The sequence below is a fragment of the Drosophila elegans genome, unplaced genomic scaffold, assembly GCF_018152505.1.
Source record: "Drosophila elegans isolate 14027-0461.03 unplaced genomic scaffold, ASM1815250v1 contig_208, whole genome shotgun sequence".
Taxonomy (NCBI): Eukaryota; Metazoa; Arthropoda; class Insecta; order Diptera; family Drosophilidae; genus Drosophila; species Drosophila elegans.
The window spans coordinates 12,790,093-12,808,419 of NW_024545578.1; the positions used below are offsets into that span (position 1 = coordinate 12,790,093).

The 18,327-nt window shown below is 37.7% G+C and overlaps 3 protein-coding genes and 7 non-coding genes across 11 annotated transcripts; all 10 read left to right on the forward strand.

Moving 5' to 3' along the window:
• Nucleotides 1–623: 623 nt before the first annotated feature.
• LOC108135489 lies at nt 624–1,540 on the forward strand. Its single transcript, XM_041708464.1, has 2 exons — nt 624–1,209; nt 1,264–1,540. The coding sequence occupies exons 1-2, from the start codon at nt 950–952 to the stop codon at nt 1,535–1,537; spliced, it is 534 nt and encodes a 177-aa protein (XP_041564398.1). The 5' UTR covers nt 624–949; the 3' UTR covers nt 1,538–1,540.
• Nucleotides 1,541–1,696: 156 nt separating this feature from the next.
• LOC108135490 lies at nt 1,697–2,635 on the forward strand. Its single transcript, XM_017256232.2, has one exon. The coding sequence runs from the start codon at nt 1,743–1,745 to the stop codon at nt 2,586–2,588; it is 846 nt and encodes a 281-aa protein (XP_017111721.1). The 5' UTR covers nt 1,697–1,742; the 3' UTR covers nt 2,589–2,635.
• Nucleotides 2,636–2,730: 95 nt separating this feature from the next.
• On the forward strand, nt 2,731–2,813 carry Trnal-cag. Its single transcript has one exon. It is a non-coding gene; the product is annotated as a tRNA-Leu (tRNA).
• Nucleotides 2,814–3,105: 292 nt separating this feature from the next.
• Nucleotides 3,106–3,188, forward strand: Trnal-cag. Its single transcript has one exon. It is a non-coding gene; the product is annotated as a tRNA-Leu (tRNA).
• Nucleotides 3,189–5,526: 2,338 nt separating this feature from the next.
• Trnal-cag lies at nt 5,527–5,609 on the forward strand. The gene has a single exon. It is a non-coding gene; the product is annotated as a tRNA-Leu (tRNA).
• A 288-nt stretch (nt 5,610–5,897) lies between these two features.
• Nucleotides 5,898–5,980, forward strand: Trnal-cag. The gene has a single exon. It is a non-coding gene; the product is annotated as a tRNA-Leu (tRNA).
• A 4,878-nt stretch (nt 5,981–10,858) lies between these two features.
• On the forward strand, nt 10,859–10,941 carry Trnal-cag. The gene has a single exon. It is a non-coding gene; the product is annotated as a tRNA-Leu (tRNA).
• Nucleotides 10,942–11,248: 307 nt separating this feature from the next.
• On the forward strand, nt 11,249–11,331 carry Trnal-cag. Its single transcript has one exon. It is a non-coding gene; the product is annotated as a tRNA-Leu (tRNA).
• Nucleotides 11,332–11,808: 477 nt separating this feature from the next.
• Nucleotides 11,809–11,891, forward strand: Trnal-cag. The gene has a single exon. It is a non-coding gene; the product is annotated as a tRNA-Leu (tRNA).
• A 1,628-nt stretch (nt 11,892–13,519) lies between these two features.
• LOC108135569 lies at nt 13,520–18,273 on the forward strand. Of its 2 annotated transcripts, XM_017256328.2 has the most exons (4): nt 13,520–13,786; nt 14,354–14,506; nt 16,490–16,769; nt 17,146–18,273. In XM_017256328.2, the coding sequence occupies exons 2-4, from the start codon at nt 14,355–14,357 to the stop codon at nt 17,962–17,964; spliced, it is 1,251 nt and encodes a 416-aa protein (XP_017111817.1). In that variant the 5' UTR covers nt 13,520–13,786; nt 14,354; the 3' UTR covers nt 17,965–18,273. The 2 variants fall into 2 exon arrangements, with proteins under 2 accessions (XP_017111817.1, XP_017111818.1); XM_017256329.2 differs by lacking the exons at nt 13,520–13,786; nt 14,354–14,506 and adding an exon at nt 16,247–16,345.
• Nucleotides 18,274–18,327: the final 54 nt, after the last annotated feature.

Consider the following 18,327-nt stretch of genomic DNA (forward strand, 5'->3'; position numbering starts at 1 on the left):
TTTCATTATGAATTATGAAAATAGCATAATGCCATGAAATACATTTATTTAATCAATAACATTTCTTTATATACATTTAAGTCCCAAATTAATAGCACTGCCATTTCAAATTGGTAATAGAATAGTTTTTCATAAGCCCAGGCGGCAACATATTGTACATAACGTCAATTACTCTCTTTAATTGGTCGCATATTGACGAACTTTAAACCACTAAATTGGAACCCGTGAAACACACATTCATCCCTGCAATTTATTGGCAATTTATCAATTAGTGAATCGTTAGCCCACATGGACAATGGCAGTAGGCAATTGCAGTGTTAAAGCCTGGTTGACAACTAATTAGCAACAACGTCAGTTGGAGTGCACACACTGATTGATTGCCAAACGATTGGCACGAAATAATAAGAGTTTCGTTCAACGTTCTCGGGGGTTGCCAACAATTAGTAACATTTAAACTCTAAAGTCGGAGTCGCAGAGCGATTTGCATATGACAGGGAGACACTGGAAAACCTGCAGACAGACGGACAAACAGATTAAACAAATCCAAAATGCGAATCGTGAAAAGCCGTTGGCCTCTGGTTTGCCTTAAAGAGCTGCAAATTTCTTGCATATTTGCACACGGATTTACAATAAATTGCAATTATGCAAATTGTGCGAGTCGAATGTTTTGGAGCCGTAGCTCTCCAAACGGCCAAAGATGCCAGACATTAATCATGGCCAGCAATTAGCAATTATTTATATTGACGGGGCGTGTCAATATCTGGGCAATGATAAATGATTTTGGCATTTTTTTGTGCACTAAACTCCAGCCCTGACAAAAAATAGTCGTACTTGGTATCGATTTAAATCGATGCGATTAATCGTAGGTCAAGTTCAGAACTTAGTTGGCCTTGCGTTTGTATTATCTGGAAAATAAAAATAGGTTGACTCCTTTATAATTAAAACAAAAATGAAAATTAAGGCTGATAAACTGAAGAAAGTTGACTCGTCTGCTAAAGACTCAACGAAATCACCTGATTTTCAAAGGAAGATGAAGAAAAAGGCTAAACAATTCCAAAAAGTTCGTTTGTCTGCTAAGGACCCATCAATTTCGCCTGACTTACAGCTTAAAAATAAACAGAAGTCTCTTAAGATGGCGCCCTTACTGAAGCCCGTTCGCAATGGTATTTCCTCAGGATTTGGATTCATGTGGTATTCGATCAACATGTGGTGCGGTAGATTTAGGAAGAAACGATTCTTTATCAATCTAACGCGTTTCCCCAGCCTACTGCCCAAGGTCCTTTCAAACACTTTAGAGTTTATCCACCACCCGAAGTGGAACACCATTTTTCTTTTGACGTCGCCGCAGAACTTTATGAGCTATAAAGCCCGCTTCCCGATGACTTCTATTGTGACGGTGGTACCTGCCTGTGGCACCCAGACGGTCACCCAGACGGTCACCCAGACGGTCACCCAGACGGGCACCCAGATGAGAACCCTGAAGGAAAAAAAACCAAATTGCGCAAAGAGTACGGAAAAGGCGATTAGAAAACGATAACTGAACCACTAAAATAAAAACTACGATTCAAGGATGACCTTCAACGCTTTTCTTTCTGTTCTTTACCAAACTTAAGAAAATTTTTAAGCATAGAAAGGGTTTCTTTTTTACGTGTTTACTACATGTTTCAGCATTACCATTTTTGTTTTACACAAAGCAAGCTGTGATTTTTCATTAGCCACTAAAGTTCCAAAATTCTAACAAAATGCAAGATAACCTACTCATCAATACTCTGGAATCCTTCAACGAATTAACAGATGAGGATCAGAAAAGGTGCAAGGAAATCTTCGAAAGGCCCCTCCCTCTCAAACTGGAAAATAATAAGTACATAAAGTTCACTAATGATATCCTCAAAGAGTTCCCGAATGAAACTGAAGATAAAGCATGCTTCTTGACTTTCCAAATAATATCTTTGGATATCAGTTATAGTGTTCTGATGTTTAGTCTGTGTGGCGTATTCGAAAGTTTCCATTTCGTTTTGTATGCCGGTGTATTAGAAGATGCAAAAGTACCAGGAAAAGAGCAATTTGTCAGTGACATTTTAAATAATTTAATTAAAACTGAGATACCCAAACTTAAGCATTTCAGCATGAAATTTATTTTACTTCGAAACAATTTGATCAACCATAATGTCGTCAAGATTCTCTCAGATATGAAGCAGAGCATCTGCGAAGATTTTTTATTTATTGCTGTTTCTGGATACTGGCGTTTCTCTAATTTACATAATCCTTATGCTAAAAATGCCAGTTTTGCAATCTTAAATACATTGATTTCAGCGGAGAATATAGAAGATCTCTTCAATAAATACAGGAAAATAGCTGAGAACAAGAATCTAAACTATCTAAAGCAGTTTGTAAACGATTACTATAAGCTATCCCTTGTACTGTTGGCTGGCAAATCATCTTTTAGTCTGCACCTTTGTACCTTGGAGCGAGTGGATAATTTTGAGTTGATAATCTGCAGTCACATCAAGGCATATAAGGAGCACAGGGTAACTCGCAAATGGATCTTTCAAATTTTGAGGGCATTGATCATCATCTACGAGCACTAAAATGGTCGAACTAAAAGATTTATTTGACAGCCCTAATATAATTGTGAGATTTCGTGGACGAACTCAAATTTTTTATTTGGTTTCTTTGCTTTTTTTGTGTGATCGTAGCTCGAGAACACATTTTAGCACAACCGCGATAGAAGTCAGGATGGCCGAGTGGTCTAAGGCGCTACGTTCAGGTCGTAGTCTACTCTGTAGGCGTGGGTTCGAATCCCACTTCTGACAATACTTTTTTTGTCTACATTTTATATTGGAAATAGGTAATTCATTCTTAAATATCTTTTCTAATTCATAATTAAGCGAGTAGTATTTCTAAGGCATAAAAATTCCATTGCAATAACATAATGTTTTCATTACTTTTAGTAAATTTAATTTAATGTTTTCAGTTTCAAATTTTTTGTAGTTTCATAAATAGTTAGTAATGTTAATTTCATTTCTAATTTTATATAATTTTTGCGATCCAATCAAAATAACTAAAATTTTGCCACATGAATTTCCCGTTCTCGCTACTTTTATAGTCAGGATGGCCGAGTGGTCTAAGGCGCTACGTTCAGGTCGTAGTCTACTCTGTAGGCGTGGGTTCGAATCCCACTTCTGACAAATACTTTTTTCTTTTTATAACCTAGCAAAGGTATTCCTATTTCAGTCAAAAGTTTGCAAAGCATTGAAGAAGACATTTTCGACCCTATATAGTATATATATTCTTGAATATAGTAGGCATACAAAACGGAATATATAGTTTTTATAAAAATATTTTTCATTTTGCAATAGCTGCAAGAATATATAAATTTCGGCTTACCGAATTGAATTTAAGGAATTCGTAAATTAAAACCATATTGGCATTCATTTTCAAGATTTTGTTTATTTTGCCTTCATGTGTTTAAATTTTTTGGCGTTTATTATTGCTAGCTTAAATTGTGTTTTACAAATGGGTGGGGTGCAAAAACCCCTTGAATCACACAAAAATAATTTCTCTCGCCATGCTGACAGTTGGTCTTCAATAAAAAGTTCAAGCCACTATCTTGTTGGTGTATTGTGCTCCATTCCCATGATATTGGGTAATCGAAGGGGGCATTAAAGTGCATTAGGCCCAAAATGGCTTGTCACGGCCTGAATATGACTGCGCTGCAAAGTCATTCATCATACATTTGACCGTGAGGAAATGGTTCGTTGGGGCATTAATGAAACAAAGTACAGGTTTATGGCCAGAGGAAACCCCTCCCCATCCCAATTAAACACACGAAATAGCGCTGATAACTAACCCGTCCAGACCTTGTACAAAAAATGGATCTGTTTCCCGTTCCGAATTTGTTGACGCAGTGGGTTTCGCGATACTGATGATATAGAAGTGACCCAGCCAAATGGCATTGAGCCCCTGCCCTGGAAATGCAGAAATCAAAATCCAATCCAACTGTGTCAGCTTCGACTTGCTTTGTTTACAAACAAACAAAGCAAAGGGAAATGCACACTTCACTTCATTTTGCTTATTAAATGGTGTCAGTTTTATATTACTTTCTGCCAATTCGCAATCCCCCACCTTTCTTCAGTGCTGTCATTTCTTTGGGTATAACTTTTCCGCGGTTTAATGGATTTTTGATGCATTCTAAATGAATAAAAATTGCGTGCGCAATTGTTGCTCGACTTGAGCAACGTCGCTGACCCATTTCGATGATTATAAATGAGTATAACTTATCAAGCGAAACTTGCCTTGAAACTAAACTGGGTTTAGCTGTCTGCTTCCCCCTTTTTTCCGCTCCAGCACTTCGAGTGCACTATAATTTGTTTATTTTAACAATATCGGCAAGGGAAAGGCAACAAGTTCAATGGCAAAAATAATTTCTCGCCGCTTGTCAAAACATTTTTCGATTTGATTTTGAATTTGTTCGTTTCGATTTGGTTGTTTTCCTGCGATAAACAAATAATTAACGGAAAAATGCGCAAATGCAAATTACGTCCATTGGCAAACACATACATATGTCTATAATCATATCTATCTGTACTACATGCGTATGAAGATGTCGGCATCTAGTCAAAGGCAAGTCATAAACAATGCCAGTCTATTCTTCGGCTGCAAATGTATCTTCCCGCACAGTGTCAAAATTTAATTTAAATATTCCTCTATGAGTAGTGAGCGGTGGAAAACTGTCGTGCTGGTGCTGCTGCTGCTGCTGGCCAAAACTCATTAAAATATCCATTTCCCCAAAAGCGGAATTCGCAGACTCTCGCGACGAAAAGCTTCGAGCAGTCGTAATAAATAATACAAAATATTAAAAGACAACAAAAGACGGCCGCCGCTTAATGAGAAGGGTTCGGTTTTTTTCTCGGCTCCGTTCCCAAGGCGGGTGCCACGCCCCCTTGAACCGGATTATTATTAGCCAGCTCATTTTTGGCTCGAATCGAAGAATGCTGCGGGTCTTGACCTCTTTTCCAGTTACGCTTTTTGGGAAATCCACAGAGATATTTATATATATTGTATATTCTGAAAGACCTTGTTTTCTTTTGTTCGCTGGCAGCGATTGTCTGCGATTTCAACGCCTGCCCAACCCCGAAACCCAGAGATAAGATATATCTGTATGAAAACGACTTTGTAAACAGTTTGTCGGCATTTGTACAAAGTGCAGCGGCAAAGCAGCTGATCGAATCGATTTAATTTGCAATTATTCCGTCATAAAATTGCACAGTTCTTGTTACCTAACCCTCAATTGGTTTTCTAATGCCAGCAAATTAACGTCCACAATTATTAGCCGACAACACAAATAGTTAATAAATTTTCAAGTCACAACGCTCAATTTGTCCCAAGAAAGTTAGTTAATTTGCATAAAGACTCGGACAATCTGGTTGGTTCGTGTTATGGCAGTTTTCTATAAACAACTTTTTATAGCAGACGTCCAGTAAGAGAACAAGCGCAAAACGCGCATTTGGTATGCTCATCCCATGTGTCAGGATGGCCGAGTGGTCTAAGGCGCTGCGTTCAGGTCGCAGTCTACTCTGTAGGCGTGGGTTCGAATCCCACTTCTGACAAGATTTTTATTTCTTTTTTGTAAATACAATTAATTAATTAAATTACTGTTTATACGAATTAACTAATTAAAACCGAACAAATATTACGAATTCCTTACAAATATTAATTGCATTTGCTATAAGTTGAGAAGATCTAGTGTAGATTACTTTTCTTTTGTTTTTATTTTACTTATATGAAATCTATATTCTTATAAAAAAAAAGTAGCTTTTAATTTAGATAATTAAAGAAAAACACGAAAAATAACTAGATTTCCCTCAGACCATTTTCTAGTTCTCGTTACTTTCATAGTCAGGATGGCCGAGTGGTCTAAGGCGCTGCGTTCAGGTCGCAGTCTACTCTGTAGGCGTGGGTTCGAATCCCACTTCTGACAAAACTTTTTTTTCGACTTTTTAATTTTAATTTGTCTAATCAAATTGTTTATTGTTTCAGGTTATTTTGGCCAGTTTTTAGTTGCCTCCTAATAAGAATAACAATTCGATTGTGTGAATCTAAATAAATATGCGCGTGTGTCGGTGTTCTGTTCAAGGCGTAAACAAAAACATGTGCAAAAGGCCAAAACTTCAATCAAGTGAAATGGAAATTGAAAATGTACAATGGAAAACATGTGGGAATACGCAAATCAAATTGTTTGGCCAAGAGAGAAAGAACGCAGGCGGCAGGTCATACGGATGGAACATATGTATGCTTCCCGGAATTGCCAAAATTCCGCACTTGCGGCTCCACTGGGGCTCGTTGTTTTCAGACTATGTGGGTGTCGTCTGTTTAGTTTTTTGGGAAAACTAATTTGATTTTAATAAACTTGTTGCTTGGATAAATGGCAGCCATTGCTCCGCGTGGAAGGTGATAACTCATGGCGCCTTCGCCGTCTGTGTTTAACTTTTAAATTACTTGTTGTTTTACTTTTTGTGGGTAATTTATTCGGCTGCCCTTTCATTGATTGACTTGACTTTTATGTGGATTTTTATAGGCGTTGCATTGACGTGTGTATGGGCAGAAAAGCCGAAAAAATCCCCAAAAATGTATACAGTTTCGGAGTTTATGACTCTGCAAGAAATACGCCTTTATGTTCACTCAGTCACACACAAACGGAGAATCTTAAGTGCACAGAAACATTTTGGGTTTTATAAGGAACGGTTCGATAGTTTTCTTAAAAAAAATTTTTGCAGACATTTTTTATATACTTTTCCTTTTCAGATTGAATAATTTTTTTAAATGATTTACAATTGAAAATATATTTTTGTAAATGGAGAATGACCAATTAGTCATTTTAGACGTGATCTAAGAAATTCCATTTCGGAAAATCTTGGGCAACCGCAACCTACAGAAATGTTTCATATACGCCTTCGCTTATTTTGAATTACCCAGAAATAAAAATCAGATTAACATAAAGTTTTTGGAGTTGTTTTATGATCTTGATTATAAGAAATGTATGGGCTACTAAATATTAAACCAAGAGAGTTTTAGATTTTTCTGTGTAATTTTGTAATGTTGAATGTTAAACTTACAGTGTTCGCGACTTTTGTGCGATTTAACTGCGTTTTACAAGCGATTCGTTGGCGTTTTTTCAGATAAACAACGGAAGCTGTTTTTTCTGGATTTGCGATTATACGGAGGATGGGAATTGGAAATTTTCGTTTTCTCAAAATTCCTGCAAGTCAATCAACCCGTCATTTTATGCTGTTGATAATTCATTTTTAGCTTTTTCTCTTCGTCGGCTTTTCGCCTTTTGTTGTTGCTATTCTGGTTGTTATTGCTGTTATTTATAGACGCACACATGGAAGCGCAGCCAAAAAAAAAGCGCACGCACAAAACACACACATGTCACAAAGAAATTTTTTGTAATTGCACGTTGCCGGGGTTTTTTTTTATATCTTCCCTACATTTCTGAGCACATTTTATAGCACGATCTTTCGTTTTATTATTATAATCTGCAGCAACAAAACAAAGATGAAAACACACAGAAACAGAAAACTTGTAAATCGCGCGATGTTTACTGCGACGCTGCCGCAAACGAATTCGAGGCGGAGAAACTTAAAACAATCTTTTAAAAACACAGAAATAACCATTTTCCCAACATTTATGTTAAGAAGTATTCGTTTTCGTAACATCTCTGTTAAATCAAAGAGAGAGAGAGTGAGAGAGCGGAGAGAGAGCCTGCCAGCTGAATGCAGGCAGCGAATAAGTAAAATAAGCTTAAAGCCGAAGATCGTGGGAGCAGCAGAGAGAGAATGTGTAAAAGCTTTTGAAGAAAGAGCGAAAAACAGAGCGAGACGTGTATTAATTTCTTAATTTGTACGCGTGGGCGAGCTAAATCTCTCTCTCACACACATGCATATCTTAAAACGCTGCACGTGCAATGCAAAACCTCAAAAACAAATAAATCAAAACAAAAACCAAAAAGATAAACACATACGTATGTACATATATATGCATTCGTTAAAAACTGAGAGCTTTTGAAAAATAACCAAATTAGGGTCTGCATATACTTTCAAGTTAAACTTAATTGACAATTGCAAGAGTACATACCGTAAGCAATTAAATTAAGGTGAGTTACCCTTGTTAAAAATTAAAGGGATCAACAAGTTTTTTTTTGAGTTTGTGGCCATAGAAAAACAAAGTGTTGCGTTGAAGTGGAACTTCAAAAATAATTGATAAAAACATGGTGTTGCGATGAAGTACAACTTAAAAAATAATTGATATACTAAATGTATATTTTGTAATACTTTTTTAAGAAATGTAGGAAATACAATTTGCTGCTATTATTATGTGCGTTTTAGACAAGCAGTGGGAACCGGCTTTTTTTTGTGCAACTTGTTTTTAAGTGCTTTCTTTGCATTTTACTCCCCTCCACTCCACTCCTCCACCACCACCTACCCCTCCCTTTTCTGTATGCAAATATAACGTAAACGCCCCCACAATAATTTGTTATATTGTGGTCGTAAAAAAACTAAGCAACAAAATGCGAAAAATACTAAAATATGTATTCGCTTGAGCCGCCAAAAGCCGAGACAATGAAACCTGTTAATTAACTTTGTACAAATTTGGCAGAAAAGTGTCGCGACAAAATAGCCAGGGCAAAAAGAAGAAGGAGAGCCACAATTGATTAATGCTCCGAAAAGTCTTCGGTTTGTTTAGACCCCTCCTTCATATTATATTTTGGGTGTTTTCTGTTTGGTTTGACTTTGAACTTGAAAAAGAGCATTGACTTTGCTCGCTGGAGTTGGACCAATCGAACTCCAATTGAAATGTTATTAAAAGTTTTTTGTTGGATATTGGGAAGTTAAATGAAGTGGGGTAAAATGATTCTAAAAATTTGCATTTATGACTTTTAGGTGTTTTAATATTAATCTTTAAGAACCACTTTATATATTACACTTAGTAAAACAAAATTCCTTGATTTTAGGGCCAATTCCTTAATTAAAGGAGTAGTGGACTAAACATGGCCATAAAGTTGAGCATAACAAATGACTTAAAATCATGTAAAAGGCCATATGACCTTAGGTTATTTTAAGGCCATGTTCAGAAAATTAAGAAGTTTTCTTCTGTTACCTTAATTGTGTAATTTGTAATACTTTTAATTTTAAGCCAGCTTTGTTTTTATTTTTTGAAAGAATTAATCTTTATGAGTGTCTCTTTGTTGAAAGTCAAATTCAAAAATGAATATGATCGGATAAATGGATTTTTTTTAAGTCTAAATCCCCATTTAAACATGACTGCAATTATATAAAAGAACTCAATAAATCAAAGCTTCCATAAACGAATGTCGTTTGGCTGTCCACTGCTGTGCAATAGCCATTTATCATTTGGTATCAGAGTTAAATAAATTAAACAGTTTTCCCCGCCCAAAAACACCGGGCATTCACAGTGCTGAGACAGATTAAATCTTTGGGAACTAGACAATATCTTCATTAAATGATTTGCTCTGAAGAACATGTATAATGACGGCCTCAAGGTAATCGAGGTGTTAACTTAATCCAAACTCCATTTGCATCAGCATGAAGTTGGAATCTCATTCAATGTCTTATTTTAACCTTTGTGCGGCTGTGCTAACAACTCTGCTGACATATCATGGCGTTTTGGCCGGGAGGGGATTTTCCATTGTTGACCCACATAGCTCCCCAGAATTCAGAATTGTTATGGTAATTTACAACCTCCAGTTAAATATGTTGCGCTGCACCCAGCTGCTGCAGCCCGCTGGGCTGCGTTTATTTATATTTGTATTGTGATCGAGTTGACAGTAGCACAAATTTTGATTGATGACGCCTGATTGACATTCGGGCAATTTGCTAATTCTATTTTGAGTCGCCACAAGAAATTGTGTCGCCTTTTGTGGGTCACAGTGGTTTTCAAACAATTCTTGTACACTGGGATCATTAATCATAATGAGTAGAGTGCAATTGAGGTAGTCTTAGAAGTCTCTGTGGCTAACAAGCAAATTAATGGGAATTATGTATGCTGGGTGGCTGCTGGGAGCGCAAACTTTAATTAACTTGGGCTGTCAGGTCGAGTCGGCCGATTAACATACGCTCAGGCCTATCAAGTGTCTGCCATCAGTCTATAAAAATGGAAAATATCCAGTACGGGCACTCAAAGTCAAAGTGGAGCGGTTGTGCGGCTGCGGCTGTAACTAATTGAAATGCATTGAAAGTGCGTGCGACCAGTAACTGCTGCTGCTGCAAAAAAAAAAAAAAATAAATAAAACTAAGACCAGCAACTGCAGCTGCGTGTGAAATGTCAAGCGGTCCGCACTTTGGGCTAGTTGGCATTTTGCCAGTTTGGCTTACCGAAAAACTACAACTTAATTACTCCCGTTTTGATCGCCAGCTCCCCCTCACAACCTTTTTGATGAATATCGGCATTTTGTTGACTACTTGACTGCTTGACTACTGCCATTTGTTGGGCAACAAATCGAAACATATAAAAAAAGTGACACTTGCCAATCTGCACGGTGTGATGTATGACGTTGACCTGATTTTGGCTGCTTTTTATTATCATTTCCATCGGCTGCATGTTGATTTCGTGTCTTGTCTGTCCGTACACACCTTTCCATGACGCGACGAGCGGCAATTTGTCTTTGCCTCTGGGGTGCCGATTATAATAATTCATCGGGAGTGCATTCGAGTGTGGGCAGCAAGTTCAAAGTGTTAAGTGTGATTTTCAAACATATGTAATACACGGCGTATGCTTTATGTCGCCTCAGCCAAATCCCAGCAAATCGGATTGGTCTTTTGACACCTAATAGGCAACTGTCAGGATGGCCGAGTGGTCTAAGGCGCTGCGTTCAGGTCGCAGTCTACTCTGTAGGCGTGGGTTCGAATCCCACTTCTGACAAGAACTTTTTTGCACCTCTTTTTTTTCTTAATTTTAAATATTTACCTATTACAAGAAAAATACTATTAATTTTTCATACTTAAGGAAACCTTATAAAAATGTTCTATTTCTAAGATGCAGAAACATATGTTGATGTGGTGCTGTCTCAAATCTTTAGTCTTAATACCACTTTATATTTATTTGTATATTATATTTTTCATCTGTAGACACGATATTTTTGTTGGTAACTTAATTTAAATAATTAAAATATGCTTAAGAACAAATTCGTCTTAGACCAAACTAGAAAATAGCACTCGTTAGTTTAACAGTCAGGATGGCCGAGTGGTCTAAGGCGCTGCGTTCAGGTCGCAGTCTACTCTGTAGGCGTGGGTTCGAATCCCACTTCTGACAAGAACTTTTTTATTCCTTCACCATTTGATCGAATATCTATTTTTCTAAATTTTTCAAGTTTTCGACAAAGTGTGTGAAATAAACTGATAAATTATAATTGATACAACAAAGGTAAGAAAAATACAGTGAACTCTCCAGGGAGTAAATTGAAAATTATAAATAAGATAACCCAAAAACAACATTTTTTTTTTTAAGTTAATTTTTTATTAGTTTATTGTAGTTTAAAAAACCAAAGTAAAGCGTTTTTAAATATATTTAGCTTTCTTAATCTGATTTTTCACAACTTCCCAACATTTTACAACTCAGTTGTTTTTGTGAAAAGTGTGGTACAAAGGTCCTTACTTTCAATAAATAGATTTTTTCCAGTTGCTAACCACATGAGTTTAGTGAGCAACCATGATTGGCTCTGTATCGAGGACGCACTGTAACCAAATTGTTCCCGAACCAAAATGTAATTTGGCTTACCATTGCTCAAGAGTCAGGATGGCCGAGTGGTCTAAGGCGCTGCGTTCAGGTCGCAGTCTACTCTGTAGGCGTGGGTTCGAATCCCACTTCTGACAACGATTTTTTGCTTACTCCAGCCACCAAACGATCTTATTTTAGCTAATCTATCGAAATCATTTTTTCAAGCCCCCACAATGATCCCCATTTGTTGTGAGCATCCATTAGCAAGTTTTAAAGAGAGCCCCCTCAGGGGCGCCATAAAAATTACAAGTAAATCAATTTGTAACCGCCTAATTGTCAATATTCCAATCACATAATCGGCTGCCAGTTAACGATTGCCCCCGTCTGTCGGCCAGACAGATACAGATATAGAGAGACCACACAGGCGATGAAGCCTGGCCCCATGGGATTTATCGCCGTCTGGCATCGCCGGCACACACTTCTAGTTCTCCAGATCGACTCATTCAGCTCAATCAGACAGAAATTAAAATGCTGACTGAGCGCGTTTTCGATTGCGGCCCACTCAGTTCGTGTTTTCACAATTGTTCTTGGGAAAACAGAGCAGGCCCATCTGTAATTATGCTGCTGTCGGTCGTAAAACGCAATCAACTAACTAGCCACTACAATTGACAATTTGGCTAGCAAAAATAAAAAACGCTGTAAAACCAGCCGTTAAAATTTTATTTGCTTAAGCACTTGGAAAATTGAGGCTGGCCTGGCCATAACAGGCGATTGGGTCAATTGGCATGTGACAGCAAGAAGCTGCAATTTTCACAGACAATGCAAATTGACGTCTCGGAAATATGAGTGATGTGACAAGTGGATGCTTATCTGCGGCTCGACGCCCCTGTTTTTTTCGAGGGGCTTTCCTCCTTCTTCTAATGAGCGCCCATTGAAATTTATGACTTCGTCGAACCGCCAATTGATTGGCTTTTAAATATCCAAATGAAGGCTGCCACTCGCAAATTGCACAGTCGTAATTAATGTACAAAAATCGTTTGAAAGCGCGCCCCAAACCAACACCTGCAGCTCTTCGTATCTTTATTTATGGAAAAGCTTTTAACAATTTTAATTAATTATGGGGATGCAGAACTTGGCAGCCTGGCAATGCTGCAAATTTATGACACTTAATGTTGATAGGCGCAATTGCTATCTAAATGCAAATTTCACGGGTAACGTTGAAATCAAATTTTAAATTGGAATTAAACATGCTGCTTATAAGTACAATACTTAAGAACGTAAATCGGATTATGCTCAACTTTCAATCTGAGGTTTTAAATAAATAAATAAATAGTCTCAAAAAATTTGATTGAATCATTCAAACAAATTGTCCTCCAACCAGGTGAATTAAAAATGTTGTACATATGTGTATAAAATAAGTAATTCCTTAAGACAATGGTCCCAACACTGTAGTTCTTATTATGTCCGACATCTTGACGCTTATATATATGTTTTAAAATTGAAATCCCTATCTTCTTCGTTACTTATTATTCAAAGATAACAATATACTCTTTTACTTTCAAAACACAAGGGATGAAAACGTATAGAGACTATTATAGCGAGTGTTTACTGTTCTCAATGAAAAGCTTAGTCTGTTTCGCAAGACGTCAGAGCTTTTCTGCTGAAGATCTCACGCATGGGCAGAAAGCTCGACACCCTGAGCGAAAAGAGATACTCTCTCCAAACCGAGCTTCCAAACAGTGCCTTCGCGTGACGCAGCGAGAGCTTTCACAGTCGGCAAACACGAGTGGATGTAGTGTATAGAATGCAAAACGTAATGGTAATCGAAGCCACTAAACAAGCAGATTAGGAGGCCATTTAATCGGACCCAACAAAGTCAAGCCTTCCAATCGATCCAGTCGTATTAATCGGCATTTGAATTAAAAGTCCCGCGACAAAAAGCTTCAATCCAGCGTATTTTTTTAAAGCACAATCGAGCATAATAACAGAAGGGTTATTCAACCCACAAGTGCCGGGCAGAACAGAGATATCAAAGTGCCACAGGTGACAGGTGAGTTCATTGTTTCCCTAAATATCTCTGATAGGCGCAGTTTTTTAAAGGTAGTCCGTTTTTAATTTCATGGTATTTTGTTAATGTAAGAACACGCGGGATGTGACCGCAATGTAAGCTCAAGTTATCCAAACAGCTTTTTCATTGGTGCATTTTATTGGAGCTTTTCTTCTTGCATCAAGCTTTTATTCAATAGAGAGCGAAAGCTCTTTTGGTCACTAGTTTTCATTTATTCTTAAAAAAAAGTATATAAGTCAGCAAATAGATACGATAGAGTAATTTAAATATATTTTCTTACATATGATATGAAACAGTATTTAAATAAGAAATTTATTTGTTAAAAAGCTTTAGCAGAAAATATTTCTTAGGTAAAAATAAGAAAAATTGTATCGGAAATAACTAGAACAAGGTATGAAATCTCATAACTAATTAATGTAACCAAACAATAATTTTCTTTATTTTTTTTTTGTAAGCTCTATGAATTTTTAATAAAACTAAAGGAGACCTAAGAATCTATGTTTCTAGTTTTATTCACGCGGCTGTGTATCCTTTTTTCTCCTTATGTAGGATGAGTACTCTTCGGATTTGCCAGGCCGTGTCGCTGAATCCCAGAGTATGTGGGAAGGAGGTAATTACATCGTCCTCAAGGATTTGTTTAATGGGTTGCCAGGAAGTAAAGCCCAATGAGTTGCGTCGTTTTCCAGTCCACGATCCCGATCGGTAAGCGTTACATTTAACTCCCGGTTTGATTCCACCAAAAACCACATTAAACCTGTTTTTTTTGTGGAGGAAACCTTTAAAGAGCTTTCCGATCGAATCGAACTGAAGCTTGGATTGGTGGGAATCATTCTTTATTTTCAGCACCAACACCAATACAATCCGAAGCTTTGGCCTCGCCTCCCCTCCCCACTTCAAAGAGCTTCCTCTTCTTCTTCTGATACCGATACAGCACTCCCAGTCAAAGGGCATTGAACTCTCTCTGCGCTTCGCATAGAAGTGCATCATTTTCATAGGAAAATTTCAATGCCATGGCGGCTGAAACTGCAGTGCAGAAATCAGAAATGCAATAATGCCGATGTGGGCGGGGTAGGTCCCAGTCCCAGTCCCAGTTCCAGACTCCCATTTATTTATAGCTCTCACGCCTATAGCTCTCCTGTAAATGCAGCCACAAATGCGCGTGGGGCTCTGCTCTGTTGGCCGTGAAGTTCTTTTATTTTTCTTTGCCTCTTCTTCACCTCTAGTTCTGCAGTTGGTGCGCAAAAAAATAAAGTTCCGTCTGCTAAAGTTACTTGGCATTGGCCATGGAGTTTAGAGTGGACCAGTGGCTCATCTCATGGTTCTAAAAAACCTCAGTCTTAAGAGTGTTTTTTTATTTAAGCTTAATTTGGTTATATTGGTGGGAGTATATTGTTAAATATTTTTTTCAATTATTGAAACTTAAAAAAGCTTTTTTTTTTAACTATGAAGATTAGGGTTAGTTATTACCAAGAAGAGCTTTTATTTTACGTTTCTTTTTGCGCGGCATATTTGTCAAGTGTACTTTGAAACCAAAAAGTCAAAGTCACTTTTATAACGTAAGCAAGTAAACAAATTTAAACAATGTACCCAACTTTCGTTAGGATTGGATTTGATAGTGCGTTATCAACTTGCCATTGACGAAATTCATAGAAATTTGTAAGCTTTCGATAAGAGATTTTAATATGAATCATGAAGATTCGTAATTTTATTAATTTCACTGATTAGTGTAATTCATTATATAAAAAAAGCTTAATAAAAAGTTTTTGTTATATTGTCCATCTTTCGTAAGCCTGTTATAAGTTCACTGGATCAATCAATTCACACCCACCAAGGGTGTTATTTTTACAGATCGACTTGGGAATACTTTTTTGTCGATATGATGCTTTCTTGTTATTTTGAGTAGAAGAAGAACCTATTTCTTAACAAATTTCAATACAAACGTGTTGTGAGCCGGGGAATTTCAATGTACAAACTTGGTAATCAAATAAATGTACCACCAAAAACTCCAAAATGTAAAAAAATCTTTCTTAAGTAAGTTTATGTTTCCTAAAATATTATTGATAAGTTTCCTGACCTGCACAATAATTTTGATAAGCAATGATTTGATTAGGACGGTCCACCCTAAAGGCCATAAACGTAAAGCAAAATAAGCGTCTCTTCGACTGCTTCCCCATCTTTCACAAGAGCAACAAAAAAAAGGGGGGAAGTTGTGCAGAGGCTGCAGCAACAGCAGCAAATAACAATAACAATCCCCGACAAAACTTCCGCTATGCGAGAAAGAGAAAACAAAAGCGCAGCACTCTCTCTCCCATCCCGCTCACACTTGGGAAAGAAGCATAAAAAGAGCTTTTATTGCAACTGAAACTTTTTCAAGAACTTTTCCAAAAGAGAGCGGAGAGCGAAAGTCGGATCTAATTTGAAAGCGCCGCAAGAACAACTCCAATGTTCAGTTTTTTCAGTTTAATCATTAAACATTAAACAAAGAACCGCGCAGCCGAACCGATCGCAGCTCGCTCGTCGTCTCTTTTTCACCGATAATTGGTATGTTTTCTTTTCAATATTTTCGCACAATGCTTGTTTTTGAATGAGTGAAAAAGCTTCTGTTCGAGAAAAGTACTGAATTGAGCTTTCGTTGGTTAGTAATAGTAGTCAATTATTATTATTGTTATTATTCTTTCGTTGCAGCTGCAAGCACTGGCTGCGTCACTTTGGCGTCAGCGCCAAACTGGTAGATCAACTCGGCGGCCTGCAAAAACTACGCATCTGCTTCAGACATTTTAGCCAACGCCAGGAGATGGCCAAAACCCGCATCAAGATGACGCCGCTGCGCAAGTCCACCAAGGGGATAGTAGTTCTACCAAATAGCGGAGGGACTGTCATAACGGGGGGAGGAGGCGGAGGAGGAGCAGGAAGCGTTCAAGTCAAGTCGACAACGGCGGCCAACACCACCATTCAACTTGTAGAGGTGAGTAGTGCAGTAGTAGCACAAAAGTTCAGCTTTCATAGGGGTTGAAATTTAAACTATGATGAACCTTACTATTAAACACGAAAAAAACTATAGTTTTCTGAGCATGGTGAAATTTTTTTAATTTTCAGAACATACTTTAACATCATTCAGAAGATTAATAAAACCTTTTTTTTTTATTTTTTAAGTTTTTTGAGCTACGTAGTTAACAAAACTACGTTTTTTATTCTACTCACGATTGTTTCATAAATATAAATAATTCATTTATTCAATTCAAATACGATAAGTGAAACGAAGTAACAAAAGTCCGTCTTAAATTAAGAGAACTTGGTGTATAAAAAAAATCTAACTTTTATAAAAACACTCTTTCTTGCAGAGCCCTACCAGAGATGTGGAGAAGACCCACCAGGACAAGAAGCCCATTACCAGCATCATGCCCATGCCCCAGCGTTCTCACTCCATCAGCTCCTCGACCTCCAGCGATGTGCAGTCCATAAACTCCGATTATGAAGCTTCCCTACAAAATACCACCCTAGAGGATTCCCAGAACGGACTCAACCGCTTGGAGAACGGTCAGACCAAGAAAAGGAAGCTCTACGTTATCACCGAGAAATCAGATGGGAACAACGGCCATACTCCGGAGACTAATGGGCAGCCCAAGAAGCGCAAGATGTTCGTGGTTGTGGAGCAGAACAAAGAAGCGGCGGGCAAGAAACTAATGATTATGACCGACAAACCGCAGGCGGATCTCACCCAGCATCTGGAGAAACTATTGCCCGAAATACTAAATCGCATACAGGACAAAGAGCAGAAGCAGATCAAACCAACTCCAGCAGTGGTAAAACCCAAATCAGCGGTTATTAATCCCAGACCACACATTACGTTGCCGCCCAAGAAAAATCCCACAAACTTTGTCAGGATCCCGCCCACAACAAGTCCAGTGCCATCTCCCATTCAGATGCCACTTTCAATTACAAAAACCAAGATCGTAAAGACCGAAAAGACCGAAAACTTGGAGGAGAAAATAAAAACGGAAGATATCGAGACCAACATCAATCTATCGCCTGACTTCCGTTTCCTAATGAAGATCCTTCCTAAACTGGAACAGTTGCCCGAGCCACACAAGCAGAATGTCAAGCGCTCCATTCAAATCTTCGTTGAGAAGAGCTACAGTATCTACGGTAACAAGGATTAGTTACCAGTATTTCAATATCATTTTATTTTCCATTTCATTTGAAAAAGTTCGCATTATTTTCGAAAGAATCATACATATAAAAGGCATTTCATTACGTTGTCTAAGACTGAAGCAGACCAATTTAATTTGTAAGCCAACGCAGAGCTGATGCAGCTCTCCATTTAGATTTGTAAGCCAATCCTAAATTTGATGTTACCCCGCTGGAGATGGGTATATTTCGAAAAAGTTAAGCCATAAAAAGAATTACCAAGATTGAAGTCCTTTCTATATTGAATATATGAAAGCTTTATTTAAGCTCAACAATAACAATATCCATGAGTCTTATTTTGGGGGAACAGGGAAGGAATAACTATGTGGTAACAC